Source organism: Lepidochelys kempii, chromosome 2 (assembly GCF_965140265.1).
Source record: "Lepidochelys kempii isolate rLepKem1 chromosome 2, rLepKem1.hap2, whole genome shotgun sequence".
NCBI classification, from domain to species: Eukaryota; Metazoa; Chordata; order Testudines; family Cheloniidae; genus Lepidochelys; species Lepidochelys kempii.
In genome coordinates, this window is record NC_133257.1 from 158,917,308 (window position 1) to 158,937,144 (window position 19,837).

The following is a 19,837-nucleotide window of genomic DNA, read 5'->3' on the forward strand; positions in this document are numbered from 1 at the left end:
AACGTACATTGTAAAAGATTTGTTGCAATTATGTACCAGTGGTAGCAACAATGATCTACATGGTCATATTTTAATCAGATAACGTCACAGTGCCTAATTGGGCAATCTAGCTCTTACCTCTTACGGAAAAGTCATATAGAATTTCATAGGGACAAAACCAGTAAGGTTCTACAGAACTAATTGTAAAACCTGTAGAATGTAATAGAGAATGCTTTTCTTTCTCTCAGGATGGTGGAAGAAGGGAACTGCAGAACGGATATAATTTTCTATTCACATCTATAAGATGTTTTTGCATGGGGGGAAATTAGGACTCCTATTAAAGTGAATGGGAAGTTTGCTATTGGCTTAAATGGAAGCTAGATTGAGCCCAAAATCTGCACTTCCCCACTACAGGGCATAATAAATTAATGTCTGATGGTTGTACCCACTCACATTGCAGTGAGGGTGCCTTAATGTTTAATAGTGTAATTCTTTTTTTTTTTTTTTCTTCTGAACTTGCTTCACAACCCTGACATTCTTTGAAAGTAATGTTTGCCTTGGAATGGCCCTGGCTTTTTAAAGTAATGTTTAGTTGTTCATTGTGTGTATATGTCATTAATGCCTTTAAAGGTAATTGCTGTTTATACTTCGTGTAAATATATGTAACCTCATATTTAGATTATATAATTACAGCATGTAAAGATGAGCCTGGAGGATGATAAAACAGCTTTTAAACAAAATTTGAAACAACATATTTCACGTGTGTAACATCTGAGAGGTCAAATCCTGTGCAGTTTGTCTCAGCAGAGGGGTGAATTTCACCCTTAAAGCGAGTGCAGTTAGGCCTTAGAATAGTCCCCAATACTGTAGTTTCCCCTGAAAATAGCAGTGTCATTTGCTAGTGTTATGGGCTGGGATTTTCAAAGTAGCATAGAGGAAATCAGGCACCCAAATTTGTTGAAAATGTGTTTTAAAATCCGAGTCATAGAGTCTATAATCTTGACTAACTGAAAAGTTGGATTGTAAGAGCACAAATGTATTGGGAATCGTACCTCCTTTTTGCCTTCTCATTTAATGCTAAAACTTTTTACGGATCTAATAATTTTCCCCAAAGCCATGCAACTCCTACAATGTTTAACTTAGAATAAATGTTTACATCTAGATGATAAAACCCTCATATTAGAGAAAGCATTTCAGTTACACCAGTCTATCTGAAAAATAGGGATATTACCATTTGACACTCCAGCACAAGGCATCAGTCTGCCATGCAATTAGTTTTTCATGAGTGTGAACTCATTTCAACTTAGTATTACAGTTACAGATCATTTTCCCCACCCTCAGACCTTATACAGAGAGAGCCCTCCCCACAGAAATCTACACATTTTCATGAGAAAAGTGACCCCAACTACTTGGCTGACACCACCAGCCCTATCTCCAGACTCACAGAGAGCCTTCTCCAGGGATAGAGATCTGGACATGGATGGGGGACCATTGTCTAGGTACATTGTTACTCCTCCCTGCCCCCGCCCCCCGTAAACCTGGAGGATATCTACTGTGGCTGTATTATCTTAACCAAACAGCCATTCCGTACAGGGGAAACTCCGCTTTTAAGGCATTGGTGGGTGGAGGGGGCAGAGTTCTAAATACAGTGAACAACTGGAGAGGGGGCTATGCTGGCAGGAGAATGGGAAGGGCCACAAGAAATCTAGAGACAACCCAACAGCAAATTGTTCAACCCTGACGGTATGATCTGGAGAAAACTCTGAGAAGGAATCACAAGTTTTCCCACCCCTGAGCTCCTACAACAGATTTTTTAATAGGAGGGGCTGACCTGCCCATAATAATTTTCTGCATAATATACTGTCTGCTGCTTTATTTGTGACTGGAAATAAAATATATTTGTTCTAGATGGCCCAATCATCAATCTGTTTGTTTGGATACAATTTTATAAATATTTAGCGAATACTTTTATCAAGAGGAAACGCAGCTTAGGAAATATCTGCCTTTCTGTTTCTAGGAAGGAAGTACGTGATCTGGGGCTCGTTATTTTAGTGGATGCTCGTAAGTGCCAGCCTAGTCCTGGTCTTTTCAAAGCTTTCACAGCGTTACAGGTAAGTGCTTATGGTGCATTGTTTAAGAGCACAAAATAAAATCTTAGTATTTTTAAAAAATGTTGTTTGTTTGTATTGTGGTAGCACCTAGAGGCCCCTAATCAGGTCCTGGGGTGTTGTTTTTCTGGGTGCTGTGCTCACAGACAATCAAAAGATGCTTCCTGTCCCAAAGAGCTTACAGCGTTGAACTTAATGCCAGTTGTAGTTCTTTCCTTTCCGAGTTAATTTCTCCATTCAGCACATGAAAAAATTAATTTGTGATACACAATAGGATCATCAAAGGATCAGTTGAAAAAGTTAAAGCAGATTAGGTATAAATATAAGTAGAAGGAATAGATTTAAAATACAAAATTACAAGTATCGTGTGTTCTTGAGAGGAGTTTAGTGCTAGTTCTACAAAAAAAAGCACTGTCTGTCTGTTGACATTAAGTCCGGTTTTCTCAAACAGTGAGTAGGACTAGAGCAGCTTATCGGGAAGTTGTTATGGAGATTCATTTGCATTTGATATTATCCAACAATCGTTTTGTTAATCTGTAGTTTGGTGCACTGAGGGAAACAAACAGCAAAATAAAAGTTACACAGAATGTCTTGACAACTGAGACCAACTTTTCTCCTGTCTTTAATGGAGTGAATTGTTTTTGTTTGCACAGTGAAACTAAAGATCTGTTAGTGCTGGTTCACTGAACAGTTCAAAAAGGAAAAGACACTAGTACAAAGATCTCAGTATCTTCTAGTCTGATTTTCTGTTACAACGTATTTTGACATTACAGTGACTCTAGCGTGTCATCATCACAACAGCGTTTTAATGTGCTTGGCTTCCATCAGTATTCCTTTGACAAGGGTGAAGTGTTTTTTGTTCAGTTCAGAATTAATCAGAGTCAGAAAATGGACATTCTTCCAAAGTTCGTACATCCCAGCCTTCTTTCTGAATCATGACAACAGCAAAATGAAAACATTGAAAACTCACTGGGAGAGGAGCAAAATTTTCCCATGGAGCGTCTGCTTTGCGCCATAGTTGACATTTAAGGTTAAACAGTGCAGGATGTAGATATGGTAATCTTGTTATTCAAGGAAAAAATAACAAAACAAGAACAAGTTGTTGTAGATGACTTTTTTATGATTCCTCCCAGCTTCTCACTCTTTCCCATCTACCCTCACAAGCCCTATATTATAACTGCACTCTGATTAAAAAGACACTACGCTGTCCATCTGAAAGACGCTACGCTGTCCATCTGATCAATTTAAAAAATTAAAGTTAAAAGTAGTTTCAGATATTAAACCTTCTTATTCTCCTGACCATCTTTCCTAAAATGTTTTCCCCTGTCCATTTACTGGATGAAGATCCACACAAACATGAGAGGAAACTGATTGCCTGAAGCTGCAGTCCTATAATCAGCTCCACATAGTACCTGCATGAGGCCTAACTGCCTCAAAAAAGGGAAACAGTGGAAGTAACTGTTTCCAAAGTGCTGTCAGGTGCCCAAAGTAAACAAAGTAGAAGACTAGAGCAAAATGATTTTTGATCTTTAATCTTTTATGGTTCTAGTCAGAACTTGAGTATTGTAACAATAGATCAAACATTTTCAGACTTGAGGTGCAAATACTTCCAGCTACTGCATTTACTTAACATCACCCTGTGAGTTTTACACAGCCATTTTCCCACAGCTGCAGACAGACACTAACCATATGTATCACTTAGATCTAGATAGTTGCCCTTCCTACACACAGCTGGTGCACCGAAGCAAACAGTTTAGAGAGAAAAGAAATATGCACTGGGAAAATTTCCATCAAATACTCAAGTTCTCATTGTAACTAAATCTTCTAAACGGCTTTGCAACCAAATTGAAAAAAAGAAAATCTACTGAATTCATATTGATGTAATTATTTTATTAAGATGGCTTTAGTGTTTTCTTAAGTATATTACACGTTTGAGATGTAGCAGATATGCACTGAGGAAAAACGTGTCGTCACAAGATGATGAATTGAATCCTGGAACCAAATGAGTTTGTTTTTGGCACAGTGTTTAACGAGGTATTTGTCTCAAATGAAAGCAATGAAAATGTGGAATTAGGTAGATATAGTTTTATTATAATGAAATTAAATGTAACAGTTTGACAATTTTTCCTTTGTCAGCTCCATTAAGTTTTTAGACTAGCCATTTCAATTTAGAGTGGGCTGAAACTTGGTCTGTGTGCTTGGGCGGAGAATGGGTTGCCATTAACACCAAAAAAAAAAAAATGCAATTAGTTTGGCTTTTTTCATTTTGAAGTGCACATGCAGGAGACCTAACTAAAATGTGGGCTTCCAGATACTCTCTTCCCACAGGCCAGGAGCAAACACTGTTGAACTTTTGAAAAACAACAAAGATGAAATACTAATTTTGCCAATCTGGAAAGGTGACCGATGTGCTTCAAATATAAATGTGGCCACTTGAGCATGTGCCATAAACGTACATTGGACTCTGCATTACAGCAAGCTTTGCAGCTGCTGTGATTAAAGACTTAATACATCATCCGTAGAAAGGCTCAGAGGGAGGACTGATGGATTTGTTATCATTCTTGTCATTCTATTTATAACATAAGTTCCATCTTTTTAACTTGCAGAATCAAAGGCTATACTGTCTTAGCCTTCAGCTCACTCTTATTTCCTCCTCAGCCCAGCACTGGTTGTGACTGTGGTCATGCAGGCAGGACGGGGACTACTTGCCTAGGAACCCTCATGAAGAGCCTTTAGAGGGGGTGGGAAGGAGCCCTGGCACCAGGGCCATCCCTACCCATATGAAAAGTATGCAGCTGCGTAGGACACCGCACCAAATTTCCTGATGCCCTGCACAGCTGCGTGTTGCTCCAACCCCTGCTCTGCCGCTTCCCCATGGCCCCCGCCCCTGCTCTGCCCCAGCCCCGCCCCCACTCCCCTGAGGACTGCTGGAGGGCCCGACCCTGCACTCACAGGGGGTACCGGTAAGTGGAGCGACCTGGCACCAAGCACAGGGAGGTATAAGCTGCTCCAGGAAAACCGGACAAGTAATTTACTTTTCTCCCAGAGCAAAGGGGGAATGGAAGAGGAATTGTTCTCAGTGTTTGTTCTCGGTCTTAGGGCAGGCCTCTGATTCTGGGCAGACTGTAAAATTATAATCAAGCCCCAAGTGAAATCAGAGTTAGCTCTGCCACTCAGCCTGTATCGTCCCAATGTTCAGTCTTTGCATTAGAGCACATCCGATGTGTATGGCTAAGCAGTGTTTTCTGAAGTATCCTTTAAACACAGAGATGGAAAATGAGAAGGAATATTAGATATAGATAACAGAAAATTAGAACACAGAATACTAATAATGAAAAAAGCCAGTAACACCAATAGTACATTCTGTCATAGTAACAGAAATAATAAGTCTTTTTCGCAAGCTGTGGAGTCACAATGGATATGATGACACAGAAGCACTCCAATCAAGATTTAGGGCTAAAATATGAAGAGTTGCTTTGTGCTTTTATGTGAAGCACCAAATGGCCTAAAATTCACTGGCAAGAATGATGGATGGTAGGCAGGCAGCGAACTCATGTGCTCTGCCTCCTGAAACCTCTGTTTGAATAAGAGCTGCGGAATAAGGAAGGTGTAATAGTGATCTAATACCTACTTAAGGCCCTACATCAAATTTATCTCCAGCACTGGGATGAATAAGGCCCTGATCCTGCACCCACTGAAAGCAGAGGAAACACTGATTGACTTCAGTAGGCGTTGGATAAATCCCTAAATGCCTAACTGATGGATTTAAAAAAAAATACCCATGCAGTGTCTTTTGAGACCTAATACCCTCTCCGACAGCCACTTTTGTAAGAGAGAAAACACCATCAAAGCAATACTGCATGAAGCAAGAAATATGAATGTCATCCTGTATTAGTTAAAGTATTTAAACTTCAGTTACTATTTGAATGTGTATAGTTTACAACATGATGATGAAGTCTCATGTTGATGTCAACCTATGAGGATTCAGCAAACACTACAGGTGAACACACATATGTGAGGTCGCACCAATGCGAGAACCACAAATACAGTTATATGTGCGATAGACAAGATTGGCCATGATCATTGCAGGCTACTGTGTCCTTGTTTTGTGCTGTTCGCATTTTTCACCTAAAGCTTTTAATGCCTTATGGGAATAACGTAGTGTAAAGCAAGGACACATACATCATAGGTTAGTCACTAAGAAAACATAATTGCAGTTGTAGAGTAATCCAAGTTAATTTTATTGAAGAATAAAACAATGTGCTCCTGCAACAAAAAGAACCGAATTTGACCCCATAACTTCATTTATTATAGGAAAAATACATTATTTAAAAGTAACGATTTAAAGATATCTCTTGTCTTATGATGCTCATTTTAACCAATCAAGCTGAATTTTAAAAAACGGCAAAAAGGAAAAAGGATTGGGAGGTTCATAATAAAGCATTTCTCTAAATTCATTTTGCTTTGCTTTCCAGAGTGCAGTTCCTCACTCCATTCATAGTGTCCTGATACTGACTGAGAAGGAATCTGCATTTAGACCTGACAAAGATACTGCAATTCAGGTAACATTAAGAAGAATGTGCATGATATTTTGTAAAGTTAAAATTTTGTTATGAAAAGTTTACTTTGCAAAATGTGACTTTAGGACATTTTATTTTGTTTACAAGAAAGTGACTTTGTTGTTTTTAAGGGGCAAATTCTACTATTACTCACTGAATAATACCTTATACTTTGAGTAGCTCCAATTCAGTAGCACCTTACTGTGTGAGTAGTGCCACTGAAATCTCTATCTATCTCTAACGTGCTTCTCAATGCAGATCTGATTTTCGGTACTTATGTGGCCGCCATCACCATGATATCTGAGCACATCACAGTTATTAGTGTATTCATCCTCACAACAGCCCTGTCATGTAAGGAATGCAAGGGTGGCAGAATTTGCCCTTTTATGGCTAGACTTACTGCGTAAACCGGTTTGCTGAATTGTATAAGTGGGTAGTCAGAAGTATGTTTGTGTGGATTGTGTTCTTTGCAATAACATAATGACTTACTGCTGTTGTTTCCTATGCAGGAATTTTATAAATAAAATATTTTTAAAAATACAAAATTGATGGATGTTTGAAATGAGAATAAAGGGAGCTGAAGTTAAAGACCAGAAATGAATTTATTATTTAAATCAAATCAATCAGAACAGAAGCTTGTTCTCCTGAACTTTGTATGTAGAGTTAAAATATACTATTTTCTCCCAATAAAACTTGATACCCAAAGAATTTTTAACAATGTCTCTTTTTTTCTTTATATGTAATATTCTATTGGCATAGTTGGTTGTTAGAGACAGAAGTCACTTGAGATTTTTTCCCTTCAATCTTATATATTTTAACAAATATATAATAGTAACAGAAAATATTTTCTACAAATAAGATGTACTACTTTGGGCAAGATCTTCAGCTAGTGCAAATTTGCATAGCTCCATTGACTTCCATTCCAGAAGACAGAGTATTACACATGAAAAAAATCTGAGACCCAGTTCTTGACTTCACTAGATCTGCACTCATTTATACCCGCTTGAGGATCTGGTCCTCTGTCTCAAGAGATTCTGTAAAAGATTTTGACAACTGGCACTATGTACGTTTTTCCCAGTAGTTTGATTTATGGCATTAATACAGCTCCATTCACAATTTTTCTTTAACAGTATGAAGTCCTCACATCACTGAAGGCTCTGCAAAAGCACATTGACTGTACCCAGTTGACAGCAGAATTTGATGGAGCCTTTCTGTATAACCACCATGACTGGATACGTTTCCGAAAGGTAAGATAGTGCTTGCAGCTCCCATTACTTGTTCGCCTCTGATTTTATTTTCCCTTTTAGAATGTTCATGATGGAATTTAGTAACTTTTATTCCTCATAAAAATAAGAAACAAATTGTGCTAGTTAGAGTCTTGTACGCTGTATGTAGGTGGTGTTGAAACTTCACCACATAGCTCTGCCGCTGTATTCTGTTAATCCCCGGCTAAGTCAGTCCTTGCTCAGTCCTTGGCCTCTATTCAGCTATGTCGTGGTTGCAGGATTCAGACAGATTTCCACTCTGGATTATGTTAGAATTGCCAAACTCACTTTCTAACACGTATCTGAATCACTATGGCCAGGTCCTCAACTGGTGTCAATCAGCTTAGCTCTGTTAAAGTCAGTAACAGGCCCTGAAGTTTTCTTCATGTGCAGTACTTTGTCCTCTGGCAGTGAAGTCAATGGAGCTATGCCAGATGAAGATCTGGGATCTATAGAGACTGTATATAACCACACATTCCAAATACTGACTTGGAAAGCAATGACCTTATTTAAGGCTATGCCTATTTTGATGTTAAAAAAACAAATCTGTGTCGAAGGTCTAAACGCAATTTTTATGCCCATTTAACTATTTCAGTTAAGGGAGTAATTTTTTTTTACTGAAATAGATCTATACCACCTTTAGTGTGAATGCACTAAATGAATGCACTGGTATAAAAGTGCCTTTTATCTTTGTAGCTTATTCCCCTTATTAGTCTGGCGTATTCCCTTTATTCCACTTCCCATTCAGGAATAGTTATACTGGTATAACTGCACCCACACTAAGGGGATTGTACCACTTAACTATACTGGTTTCAAACTGGTATAGTTAAAGCAGTACAAAAACCACGTGTAGACAAGCCCTTATTGTAATTAACATACAAATAACTCTTTGTGACCATCTAGGACACTTCAAGTTTAAGAAGCCAAAGCTATTTCCTGAGACTGTCTTTTTGAGTGTTTTTACCTGTCATTGTGTTTTATTGCTGCAGAAACTGGAACCCTTTATTACAAACTGCAAAGAGGCCATTGTCTTTCTACAGAACTCAGTCTGTTCGCTGCACTCCAACAGAACCCTAAGTACAGTGCAGGTAAGTATTAGCTGATGTCACAAATGCTATGCCTTGAATTCAAAAAACTGGAAGCCTGAGGTAGCTCAGTAATATATTATGGTGGTTATTAGAGAGAAGCTGAGGAGGAGATATTTGGATCCTGTCTGCATCAGGTTTAGACCAGCATTCAGTTACGAGGTCAGAATAGGGTGTCAAGGTTTAGATCTGAAAGCACCAATGTCCCATGAGCTGTTCTCACAAAATTTGAAACCAAGATTGTAGACATCTTGCAAGATGAGCCCTTCTCATAAGGTTTCTGCCACACCTGAAAAACAAACCCTAGAAAATAGACCCTTTGGGTTTTTTTTAATGCAACACAAAACTATAGGGATGGGTTCGGGTATAGTCATTCAAATTTGCATCCCTTTAATTTTAAAGGAGTTTGGATTCAAGGTTTCAGTTTTGGCTCATCTCTAATTATGGTTTTTTTAATAATTTTCTGTTAAAGGTGCCAGTTTACTAGCCCTGGAAATTGAATTCCTCTGTCTACAAAAGAAGCACAGTTTAGTCAGTAATACTACAGGCTTCCCCACACTGCCTTGCCAGAGTGCCTGAATCAACCTGAGGGACCAAGTGTAGTGAATGAGAGAGTAGTTCAGTTTCCATAATGTTTTGGCCAAAAATTATTGCTAAAGCTGGTTCAGCTCCACCAGTAGAAGCAACACTGGGAAATGTAAGGCAAAAATTACAGGTGGGAACCAGGCATTAACAGGGTTCTGTTACTTCCCTGACCAATGTGCCCATGGATTTGTTTTATAAAAGCCACGCTATGGTACCGATACACTGGCTAGGTGTCTGGTAAAATGAGATTGTGTTTCTCCTGTATAGGAAGTCAGTGACTTAATTGACAAACACAAGACAATGATGAAACTTGTTTTGGAAGATGCCTTGCTGGTAACATTAAGGCTAGAGGGTGGGACAATCCTTGCAAGACTCAGGAAAGAGGAATTCTGCAATACAGAAGACTACCGGTAGGTGCTTGCTTTGCAATAAGTGCTGCATCAGAGACCCATGTTAATCAGAGAAGGGAAAAGGGAGAGAAAGGGCTTGTCTACATGGTGCTGCAGTCCAGTGTGTGTGGGGGCGGAGGGGGAGAGCAGGGTGAATTGTAGAGAGCACAACATGCTTGATTAAACTGCCCATGTAGACCCTGCTGGTGTGAACTAGAAGTCCTGTAGGAGCTGGCAGCGATGAAGTCCTGTAGGAGCGATGAAGTCCTGGCAGCGATTGAAGTCCTGTAGGAGCACTGTAACAGGGTCGCTGGCCCATCATATGAATCTGGGCTTGGCTCTCCTATTCCCATCCAGGTGCTCCCAGTTGGGCCAGTTCAGCATGCAGGGCAGCATTTGGGGTCATAAAAGGTCAGTCAAGAGCCAGAGCAGACTGAGTCAATCAGACAAGAGGGGTAGGAGATGGAAGCCCCCGGAGAGAGAAGGTGGTTCCTGGGAGAGCAGCCAGAGGGGTTTGTGGCTGGCATCCCCTACCCAGAGCCTAGGGGCTGGAAAGAACTGACAGCAAGAGGAGCAGCCGCAGAGGGCGATGCTGTTGGCTCTAAACCAGAGAGCTAGAGCCAAGGGCTGAAGGAAGGGGGAACAGCGGAGCGACTTAGTCCCTGATGTCTCCTTGCCAGAGAGCTGGGCCCTAGAGGAGACATGAGGACACTCCCAGCTGAGAAGCGTTTGGGAGTTCCTACTGCGAAGAGCAGGGTTGTGCCCCAGAAGGAAGGGCTGGGGTGGCTCTTCTGACAGAGGACGACTGACTCGGGGTATGTCTACACAGCAACTAGACACCTGCTGCTGGCCCTGCCAGCCAACTTGGCCTCACAGGGCTCGGGCTGCGGGGCTGTTACATTGCTCTGTAGATGTCTGGGCTCAGGCTGGAGCTGGGGCTCTAGGACTCTGCGGGGTGGCTGGGTCCCAAGCTCGGGCTCCAGCCCAAGTCTGGAAGTCCACAAAGCAGTGAAACAGCTTCACAGGCCTAGCCCCTCAAGCCTGAGTCAGCTGGCACGGACCAGTCGCTGGTTTTTCTTTGCTGTGTAGTCATACCCAAAGAGTCCAGGTGTAGTGGAAGACACTAGGATGGTGAGAACCAAGCCGGGTTTTAAAGGCTCCATGCACTGGGGGATGTAGACTATGTTTTGGGACTACTGGTTATGGAGTTTTGCACTATGTTTTTGTTAATAAATTATGATGGAGCAGTGGCTCTCAACCTTTCCAGGTTACTGTTTCCCTTTCAGGAGTCTGATTTGTCTGGGGTACCCCAAGTTTTTCACCTCACTTAAAAACTACTTGCTTACAAAATCAAACATAAAAATACAAAAGTGTCACAGCATACTGGTATTGAAAAATTGCTTACATTCTCATTTTTACCATATAATTAAAAAATAAATTGATTGAAATATAAATGTTGTACTTACATTTCAGTGTGATACTTGAGCTTGTTTTTCTCTTGTGAGCTTTGTCTGAAACCCGAGCCCTGCCCCCCAAGGGCTGAAGCATGTAAGAGCTTCACAGGTCCCACTGTGGCCACCCCTAATGCCGGCTCTTCACTTGCGACCCCAAACCCGTCCCACAACCCCCCTTTGGGGTCACAACCCCCAGGTTGAGAAACATTGATCTAGATGAGTTGAGTACCCCTTGGAAGACCTCTGCATACCCCTGGGGGTATGTGTACCCCTGATTGAGAACCACTGGACTGGAAGATGAACTTGTATTGAGTTACTGGGGAGCCATGAGGAAAACTGAGACAAGGAGCCATTTGCAGGACTTCCCCAAGGCCATGAGGGTGTGCCTGAGAGGAGACCACTCATTGAGAACTATGTTAACGCAAACTAAGGTACCTTTTAGTTCATCCCAGCAGGGTCTGCCTGGGGCAGTTAGAGTGCAGCATGTTAGAGCACTCTACAATTCACACCCTTGTAGACCAGAATGCGGCGCCATTGTAGTCATCTCAAAGAGAGAGGAAATGTAACAAGGGGAAGATATGTGTAACACCTTAACAGATTTCATGTTCCCTCCTAAGGAGAATAGCAAATATAGATGTTTTGTGCCAGATACTGCTCTCATTTATACATACACAGTTCCCAGTGAATGAAATGGGATTTACATCTAAATCGCCTAGGGCTGTATGTAGCATTTGTTCCTATGAAGTGATCGACCTATGGCAAAACAGAGTAATAAACATTAAATTTTCCAAAAATTTCAAAATGAAGTAATTTTAATCTCCATCTGAAAAAGTGCTTCTCAATTTAACTGAAAATTTCAGAGAAACTTTTATCATATACTGGGATTTAAGCTTCAGATTTTCAGAACATGAAGTCAAGATATCTATTTTTGGTGGGGGGGTAGAGGCTGGCTGAAACTCAGTCTTATAATGGAAGACTGGTTGCAGACTTACGTCTGGAGAGATTTGGGCCCTCCCTAATTCAATTATTTAATACCTCATGCAGCGTGAGATAGCAAGGGGGCTGGTGGGCAGACACATACCTGGGGAGTCAGAAGTTAAGATAGGCAGGTATTATGCCAATCTGATCAGATTAGGTAATCAGAGTGCAGAGAATTTTATAACTGTAATAAGGTCTTGAACCTATAAAGTGTTTAAGCACTTGCCTAACTTTAAGCACATGAGTAATCCTGCAGACTTGAAACTTTGCTGAAAATCAAGGCTTTATATACTGCTCTGGGTTAGTGCAGCCTGGCTGGCTGAAACAACTCCATTTATATACAACAGCCAAGGTTTTCAAAAATGACTAGTTATTTTTGGATGCCTTAGAGAGTCTGCTGAGCTACACACACTTGAGCACCCAGCAGCTGAGATACCTCAAATCACTGGTCACTTTTGAAAATCTTGGCTGCCATGTGTCTGTGGTTCTGAGTTGGATACATTTTCCTTTGATGAGTTGAACAAGCAAACACACAACTAATACGTTCTGTAGTTGTTGGCTTGTTGGCCCAAGCCTCCTTTGCTTTGCCAATTAACAGCTTTGATGATTGTCGTCTTCTGAAACATAGAGTGGACTCTTCTGGCATTGTGTTTGCACTGGACATTTATGTGTCGTTTCCCCCCTCATAGAGATGCCATGGAGGCAATAACAAGTTTGTACAATCAAGTAGATGAGGAGGTCCATAGGCTAGTTCTCATATCGAATAAGTGTCTGCAACAACTGGAGAATCTCCAAGAAATAAGAAAATTTGAAGAAGATTGTGATCAGGTCAGTACTATTTTTGAGATTTAATTTATACCAGCTATAGGGCTAACCTTCCATTTTTCCATTCATGGGGCCAAATTAATTAGAATAAGCTGTGAATATAAGCTACATATTGGGCTGGCCATTTAAGTGTGTATGCAGTGCAAATAATGTTACAGTTCAGAGCAACTGCACCTGTATTCCTTTGTGGTCCAGCAAGGACACCCACTCTTGGCTCCAGGCTCCTCAGCTGTCACCTCTCCTGGGCAGAAACGTGTGTCTCTCTCTCCCGCCTCACCTGGGGTTTTCAGGCTGCATAGACCCTACCTACACTGGTGAGTTCCCTAGCAAGTCAGACTGCCTAAATAAGTCTGCTTTGCTTTCTTCTCTGAGGTTATGAACAGTTATAATTGCCCACAGTTGCAGGTTACAACACAGCCCTTTCTAAGCAAGCACATTTATTCTTAAGTTGAAAGCACTACACAGAAAACACATTAAAACAATAAAAGAACTTGCGTGCCTGCGCATAAGCCAGAGATCCTCCCCCCATTCTAACAAGGGCTCTGGTAGGATTCAGTCCTTGAAACCCCAGCATGGGGGTTTTCTTTAGTCACAAGTTCATAACAGCTTTTGCTCAGAACAAGAACCCATATGCATAGGTTAGTCTTTCCTTTCTACAGCCTGGGTCTGTGATCTGCAGAGACCTTGAATAGGTAATCAGCCAGGCAGTGGTTCTCTCCTCAAGGCATAGATTCAAAAGGTTGTGTCCTTAGATTTGCATTCCACTCCTCCCAGATATCTCCTGGGAAACCCACTTCACTTTGTGGGTCCTGAAAGTTTTTGTTTTTTTTTTGGTCTGGTACTTTGTTTAAAATAGTTCTTTGAAGCTAATAGCACTTCTCAGATTTTACACTGGCCATGTCTCCCCACTAGAATAGTTATGTACAATCCCACAATAATACATAAACTTTGCATTTATACATTGGACGGTAAAGCTATTTAAATTTAATTCAGTAAGGTCTCCCAAAGTTATTGCAGGAATCTGTGCATATCTGTCACAAGGGTAAACTTTCCAAGTCAGGGAAACATCTGTAATAAATTCTGAGTAAAGAAAATGTAAATATTTTAATAAATATTTTTAAAAATTAGCACAGACCTTTCGGCTCTTTGTATTCAGTGAGCTGTTCTAATTATATTTTTATTCATTAATCACTAATGATCTTGCCCTGCAGTCTCTACACAAGCAAATTTCTCACTGAGTTCAATGGGAGTTTTGCCTGTGTAAGGAGTACAAGGTGAGGCCTAACATATGGTGCAAACTAATATATGTTTGACTAAAGTGTCTGTTACTATATGCAGTATATAAAATAGCTTTCTAGATAAATTGTATATAAGGAGAGAGAGATTTTTTTCATAGTTTTGAAATAAAGAATTTAAAAGATTTATTTGGTGTATGTTCACAAGAGTTTAATTTGCTTTGATAAAGTTGCTTAATTTCTGTGTTAAATATAGTTTACTCTTTAATTTTAAAAAAAAAACAAATCTTGTATCCTCTATAGATAAAACTCTGGTTTGAAAATGAAAGCGAGAGATATCTTGGCCCCTTAGATCAAGAGCTGCTTTCTCTGGAAAGTGTGAAGAAGCAGCAAGAAGAATTCAGAGTTTTCAGTGACAAAGTGATGGTAAGTATTGTACTAAGGAACACTTGTTTTTGCTTTTGTTATTTTAGTTGCATTGGCAATAGCCTAGAAAACTTTTGCCGCCCCAAGCAATCAATAAATAAATAAAGCCGGAGAGCTGCTGAAGCAAAATATCGGGACAAATGGCGGGACAAACAGCTAAATATCGGGATAGTCCCGATTTTATCAGGACGTCTGGTCACCCTAATGTGTGCAGATCTGCCATCACAGTACATCCGTGAGGAACAGTAGTACACAGGCACAGCAACCTCCTAGAGCCTGGTAAAGAGAAAAGTTCAGCTTGTAACTATTTCATATAAAGAAATTACATCAAGAAGGATACAGGAGAGCTGTTACTTGCAAAACAAAAGTTCTCATGATGATATTAAGTGCAACATAACCAGGACTCCTCTGAACATGTAATAATTCTTTTCAAATATTCAAGCTTAATTGACTGTAGTTTTTGCTCCATCATATCATTATATTCTTTCTGGATGCTTCCCAAAAGAAATTTAGATTAAAAAAAGGCCAACAGTAACTTTATATTAGCAGAACAGTATGAAAAAAAGAGTGATTATTCACTTTTGACCTTTGTTCACTTTACAGTTGGCCTATAACAAGATTTGTTGATATTGTATGGAGTAAATGACAATGCTGAACAAGAATTTGGACAGCAGAAGAAGCAATGTACTAATGTAGTTGTTTCATTTTGTATTCAACAGCAATATTGTGAGAAAGGGCTGCAGCTGATACAAAAGAACTGCTCACTGAACTTGGAAGAAAAAGTTCAGGCCTTCAGGAGTTATTTGAGTAATGTCAGCACTCAGACAGAGAAAAGGAAGAGTGAGCTGGAGAAGCTGATTCACTTGTATGAGTTTTACGAGACGGTAAGAAAAACATTTCAGGTTCAATACAGATTTACAGTAGTTTAAATATTTGTGCAACAGTATTCCATAAAATGTGTGTTATATGAGCCCCTTCTCCTCCACTCCAAGGTACTGGAGGTGCTAGTGAGTCTCCCAGGGTGCTGGGAGGTACTGATGCACTTTCCCATACACTGCACCTGCTAGCAAGATTTCTTTGACGTATCAGTGCTGACACTTAGAATCATAGAATAACAGAGTTGGAAGGGACCTCTGGAGGCCATCTAGTCCAACCCCCTGCCCAGAGCAGGACCAATCCCAACTAAATCATCCCAGTTCTTCTTCTTCTTCTAGTGCTTTTTTGTTTGTTTGTTTGTTTTGCCATGTCCTAGCTAAAGAGTAGTTTGTCCACGAGATTTCCAGTGAGGCCTGTTTGAAAGACCCTGGTGAGGTATAGCCCACAGGATCAAATTTGAGGCATGTCAAAATGGCTTGTCAGAATCTGGCAAACATCCGAAGGACTGTGTTGACCCCTCAAAGTTCACCAGAGCAGTGATGAACTTCAAATGTTTTCTGAAGTAATTTGTCGTTTGGCAACTTAAAATGACATGCTCTGTTGCACCCACTAACACCCCCACAATAACGTCTTTAGGAGCAGGGATCCCCTCCTGCAGCCCTCCTAGGACAACAGTATCTAAAGCCAGCACAAGTTAGTGTCAGCACATAAAGCCAGAGCTGTATTGGTCATTCAAGTGCCTGAGCGAGAGTGTATTGGCATTTGCTATTCCCCAGAGTACCTCAGCTGTCCAAATAAACAACTGAGAATGGCAGTTTTTCCCCCCCACTATCTGGATGTCTGTTATTTTTCTGCTTTGCATTAAGTGTGGTGTATATATTGGAATAATGGCCAGACAGAGGGCAGAGAGATCAGCGTCATTCAGAAATGCACAGAAGCACCAAGGGTCAAAAGAACAGGCAGAGTTTAGGCAGGATATTACATGTGTAGCTGCAACCCATGAGTGCAGTTTGGGGGAGTTAGGAGGGGCATTGCCGTGCCTAAACTGCAAGCCTCAAGCAGGCACATAATTTGCCGCCCCTTCTCCCACCAGTGCGCAGCCCCATTGGCCCAACTGGAGGCCCCAACCCTATATAGAAGTCAGACTATGCCTATGCTGCAACTACAGAACAGCCGCTAAGCTGGCTGTTCCCTCCCCAGATCCCAGAATCTCAATGAATCTAATGTCCTGTGCACTGCACATGCAATCACAAGACTGGCAATTAAGAGCTGTTTTAAAAAAAAAAAAAAAAAAGTATTATAAAATTATAAACCCAGCCAGAAACAGCAGCACCAGAGTGAGACAGATTTTCCTACATGGACCACAGCCTGGATCTCTTCTTTCTCTTTTGAATGTGTAGGCAAAACCTTTTTAAATCTGCCCTATACACAGATAGTCATACACTGCTCTTAATGTGCAATCCAAGAACTTACATACCCGACGGGCCAGAATTTTCCTCTGCACAATTATGAAGCGCCAAATGACATAATAAGCACCTTTACCCTTTTAAATAATCGTTTCTCTGCTTCTATAATGTAAAGGGAATCAAATGAAAAACATATAAACCCAAGCTTTTTCATATGTATGCTATGTATAAAACCACAGAGCAAGCCATCCTTACTACAGCAAAGCTACAGGTGAAAGCACACAGTAAGACATTATTTATCTGTATAACCGTAACACCCAGAGACATCCATCAGGATTAGTGCCCCAGTGTTCTAGGCACTGTACGAACACAAGATCTCTGCCCAGTGGCGCTTAGAGTTCAAGAAGATTGTGATCTCCACTGGAAAAATAATTATACAAGCACAAGGTAAATCAGCTTCAAAATAGTTAATCTGGTGATGGACAACCTCAAAAGGGTCAGAATTCAATCTGGGCCACCATCCAAAAATGTGGCTGCTTATCTGAAGTCTCCACACTATGGAGGACCCTCACCCAATACTGGTCTTGTCTTCTCAGAGCAAGGATACTCACCTCTGGTTTCTTTGAAGACAGGCCAGTTCTTTCTTCCAGTTTCTTCAGAGGGGAGGTCCACTGCCTCTGCAAATTCAGGATCCTCTTTGAGGACATAATCGGGCCTAGCCCCATACCTTTGAAGGGAGCAGTACAGAACCACACTCAAGTCTTTGCAAGTGGTTGTTGGGTGACCCCCAAAAATCAGGCCCTAGGAAAATGACTGTTACTCAGGTCCTGATTCTCCTCTCACTTACATCTGTTTTACATTGGTGCAGTTCTTTGATTTCACTGGAGATACTCTTGATTAACATCAGCGTACCCAAATGGAGAATCCGGTCCTAAGGGTTTTGGTTTTTTCCCCCCTTCTTGTGATTCTGAAAGTTCTAGTGAGTAGGTAGCACAGAATATCCATGCAGATTAAATTAAACAAGGCTAGTTTCTGTTGGATATCAAAGTTGGCGTTGAAAACCTTTTCTGTATAGCTTCTATATCTTAGAAAAATTGCTTCATTGAGATTCATTATAAACACCACTTTTATGTCACAAGAACTCTTTGGCTCCCAGGAACAACCTAAAAGATGATATTTTGTCTGGTTTAGAATTTTTTAAAATAAGTTGGTTAACAACTGCCAGTAGTATAACAGTACTTGTTAACTTGTGGGTCATTAATTTAGTAATCTAGGCTCTGATCCAGCAAAGCACTTACGCACATACTTTAACACATGGGTAGACCCACTGATTTCAGTGGAAGTACTCGTGCTGAAAGGTACCTGCACTTAAGTACTTCACTGGATCAGGACTTACATTGTATGTACAAGAGGCCGCAGGGTTGAATCCTGTAGAACAAAATTCCTTGACAGGAAAAAGTAGTCTTGAGGTGAGATACAAGATTGGCAGTCAGGCATTCTGGGTTTGGTTCCCAGCTACTTCACAGAGTTTCCTATGTGACCTGGGGCAATTCACCAAACCTTATGAAATGGGAATAATAATTCCCTACTTCATGGGTGTTGAGGCTTAATTCACTAAGGGTATGTCTACCCAGCAATTTAAGCCTAGGTTTAGTGAGACTCGAGTCACCTGACCCATGTCAGGGAACCCTGCACTGCGTTTTAACCCTACATTAAGGATTTTCTGACCTGTGTTCAAACCTAGGGCTCTGGAGTACACATTGCAATGCACAGACCCTTGTCAAAGTAATGCTATTCCAGAGTGCCTAGTGTCCGTCCCTCCCCCCAGCCCCGCCATAGTGTTGATGTTCTAGCCCATGGTTCTCAACCAGGGGTATGTGTACCCCTGGGGGTACACAGAGGTCTCCCTGGGGTACGTCAACTCATCTAGATATTTGCCTCGTTTTACAACAGTCTACATAAAAAGCACTAGTGAAGTCGGTACAAACTAAAATTTCATTCAGACAATGACTTGTTTATACTGCTTTATATACTGAATACACTGAAATGCAAGTACAATATTTATATTCCAATTGATTTATAATTCTAGGATAAAAATGAGAAAGTCAGTAATTTTTCAGTAACAGTGTGCTGTGACACTTTTGTATTTTTATGTCTGATTTTGTAAACAAGTAGTTTTTAAGTGAGGTAAAACTTGGGGTACCCCAGACAAATCAGACTCCTGAAAGGGGTACAGTATTTTGGAAAGGTTGAGAGCCACTGACCTAGCCCTACACATGTGTTGCACTGTGGGAAAACTCTACTGCCCACCCTGTTTCCTAACTGCAGTGGTGCTGTTGATGGGACTCATTTGCCCATGAGGAGCACAAATACATAAACTGCACAATTAGCTCCTTTGGTGGCTGTCTCAGTAGAATGACGGCAGTTTGAGAAGGCTTTATACTGAACTACCATCTAATCTGAGAATTGGGCTCTCCAACGCTGGGCTGAGTCACATTGGCAGGAAAATGCCTGTGTGCACCTGTTCTGAGGATAATTAGCACATCAATGTTCAGGGTTGTCAAACTATTTCAATGAAACTTTTTGCAATTCTTAATTTTTAAAGTGGGATGTTCAGCAACAGGATTTTTGTTTGATTGTTTTTTTAGTTAGTTTTGTCTATTTTGA

At 40.7% G+C, this 19,837-nt stretch overlaps 1 protein-coding gene across 5 annotated transcripts in view; it reads left to right on the plus strand.

Moving 5' to 3' along the window:
* The window catches only part of PLEKHG4B (pleckstrin homology and RhoGEF domain containing G4B), a 200,442-nt gene that overhangs the window by 135,037 nt on the left and 45,568 nt on the right, over nucleotides 1-19,837 (plus strand). For all 5 annotated transcript variants that reach the window (XM_073332597.1, XM_073332598.1, XM_073332600.1 and 2 more), the window contains 8 exons: nucleotides 1,997-2,090; nucleotides 6,563-6,649; nucleotides 7,777-7,893; nucleotides 8,901-8,999; nucleotides 9,849-9,991; nucleotides 13,092-13,230; nucleotides 14,766-14,888; nucleotides 15,608-15,772. In XM_073332597.1, coding sequence (XP_073188698.1) covers nucleotides 1,997-2,090; nucleotides 6,563-6,649; nucleotides 7,777-7,893; nucleotides 8,901-8,999; nucleotides 9,849-9,991; nucleotides 13,092-13,230; nucleotides 14,766-14,888; nucleotides 15,608-15,772 — 967 coding nt within the window. The remainder of the gene's footprint in view (nucleotides 1-1,996; nucleotides 2,091-6,562; nucleotides 6,650-7,776; nucleotides 7,894-8,900; nucleotides 9,000-9,848; nucleotides 9,992-13,091; nucleotides 13,231-14,765; nucleotides 14,889-15,607; nucleotides 15,773-19,837) is intronic.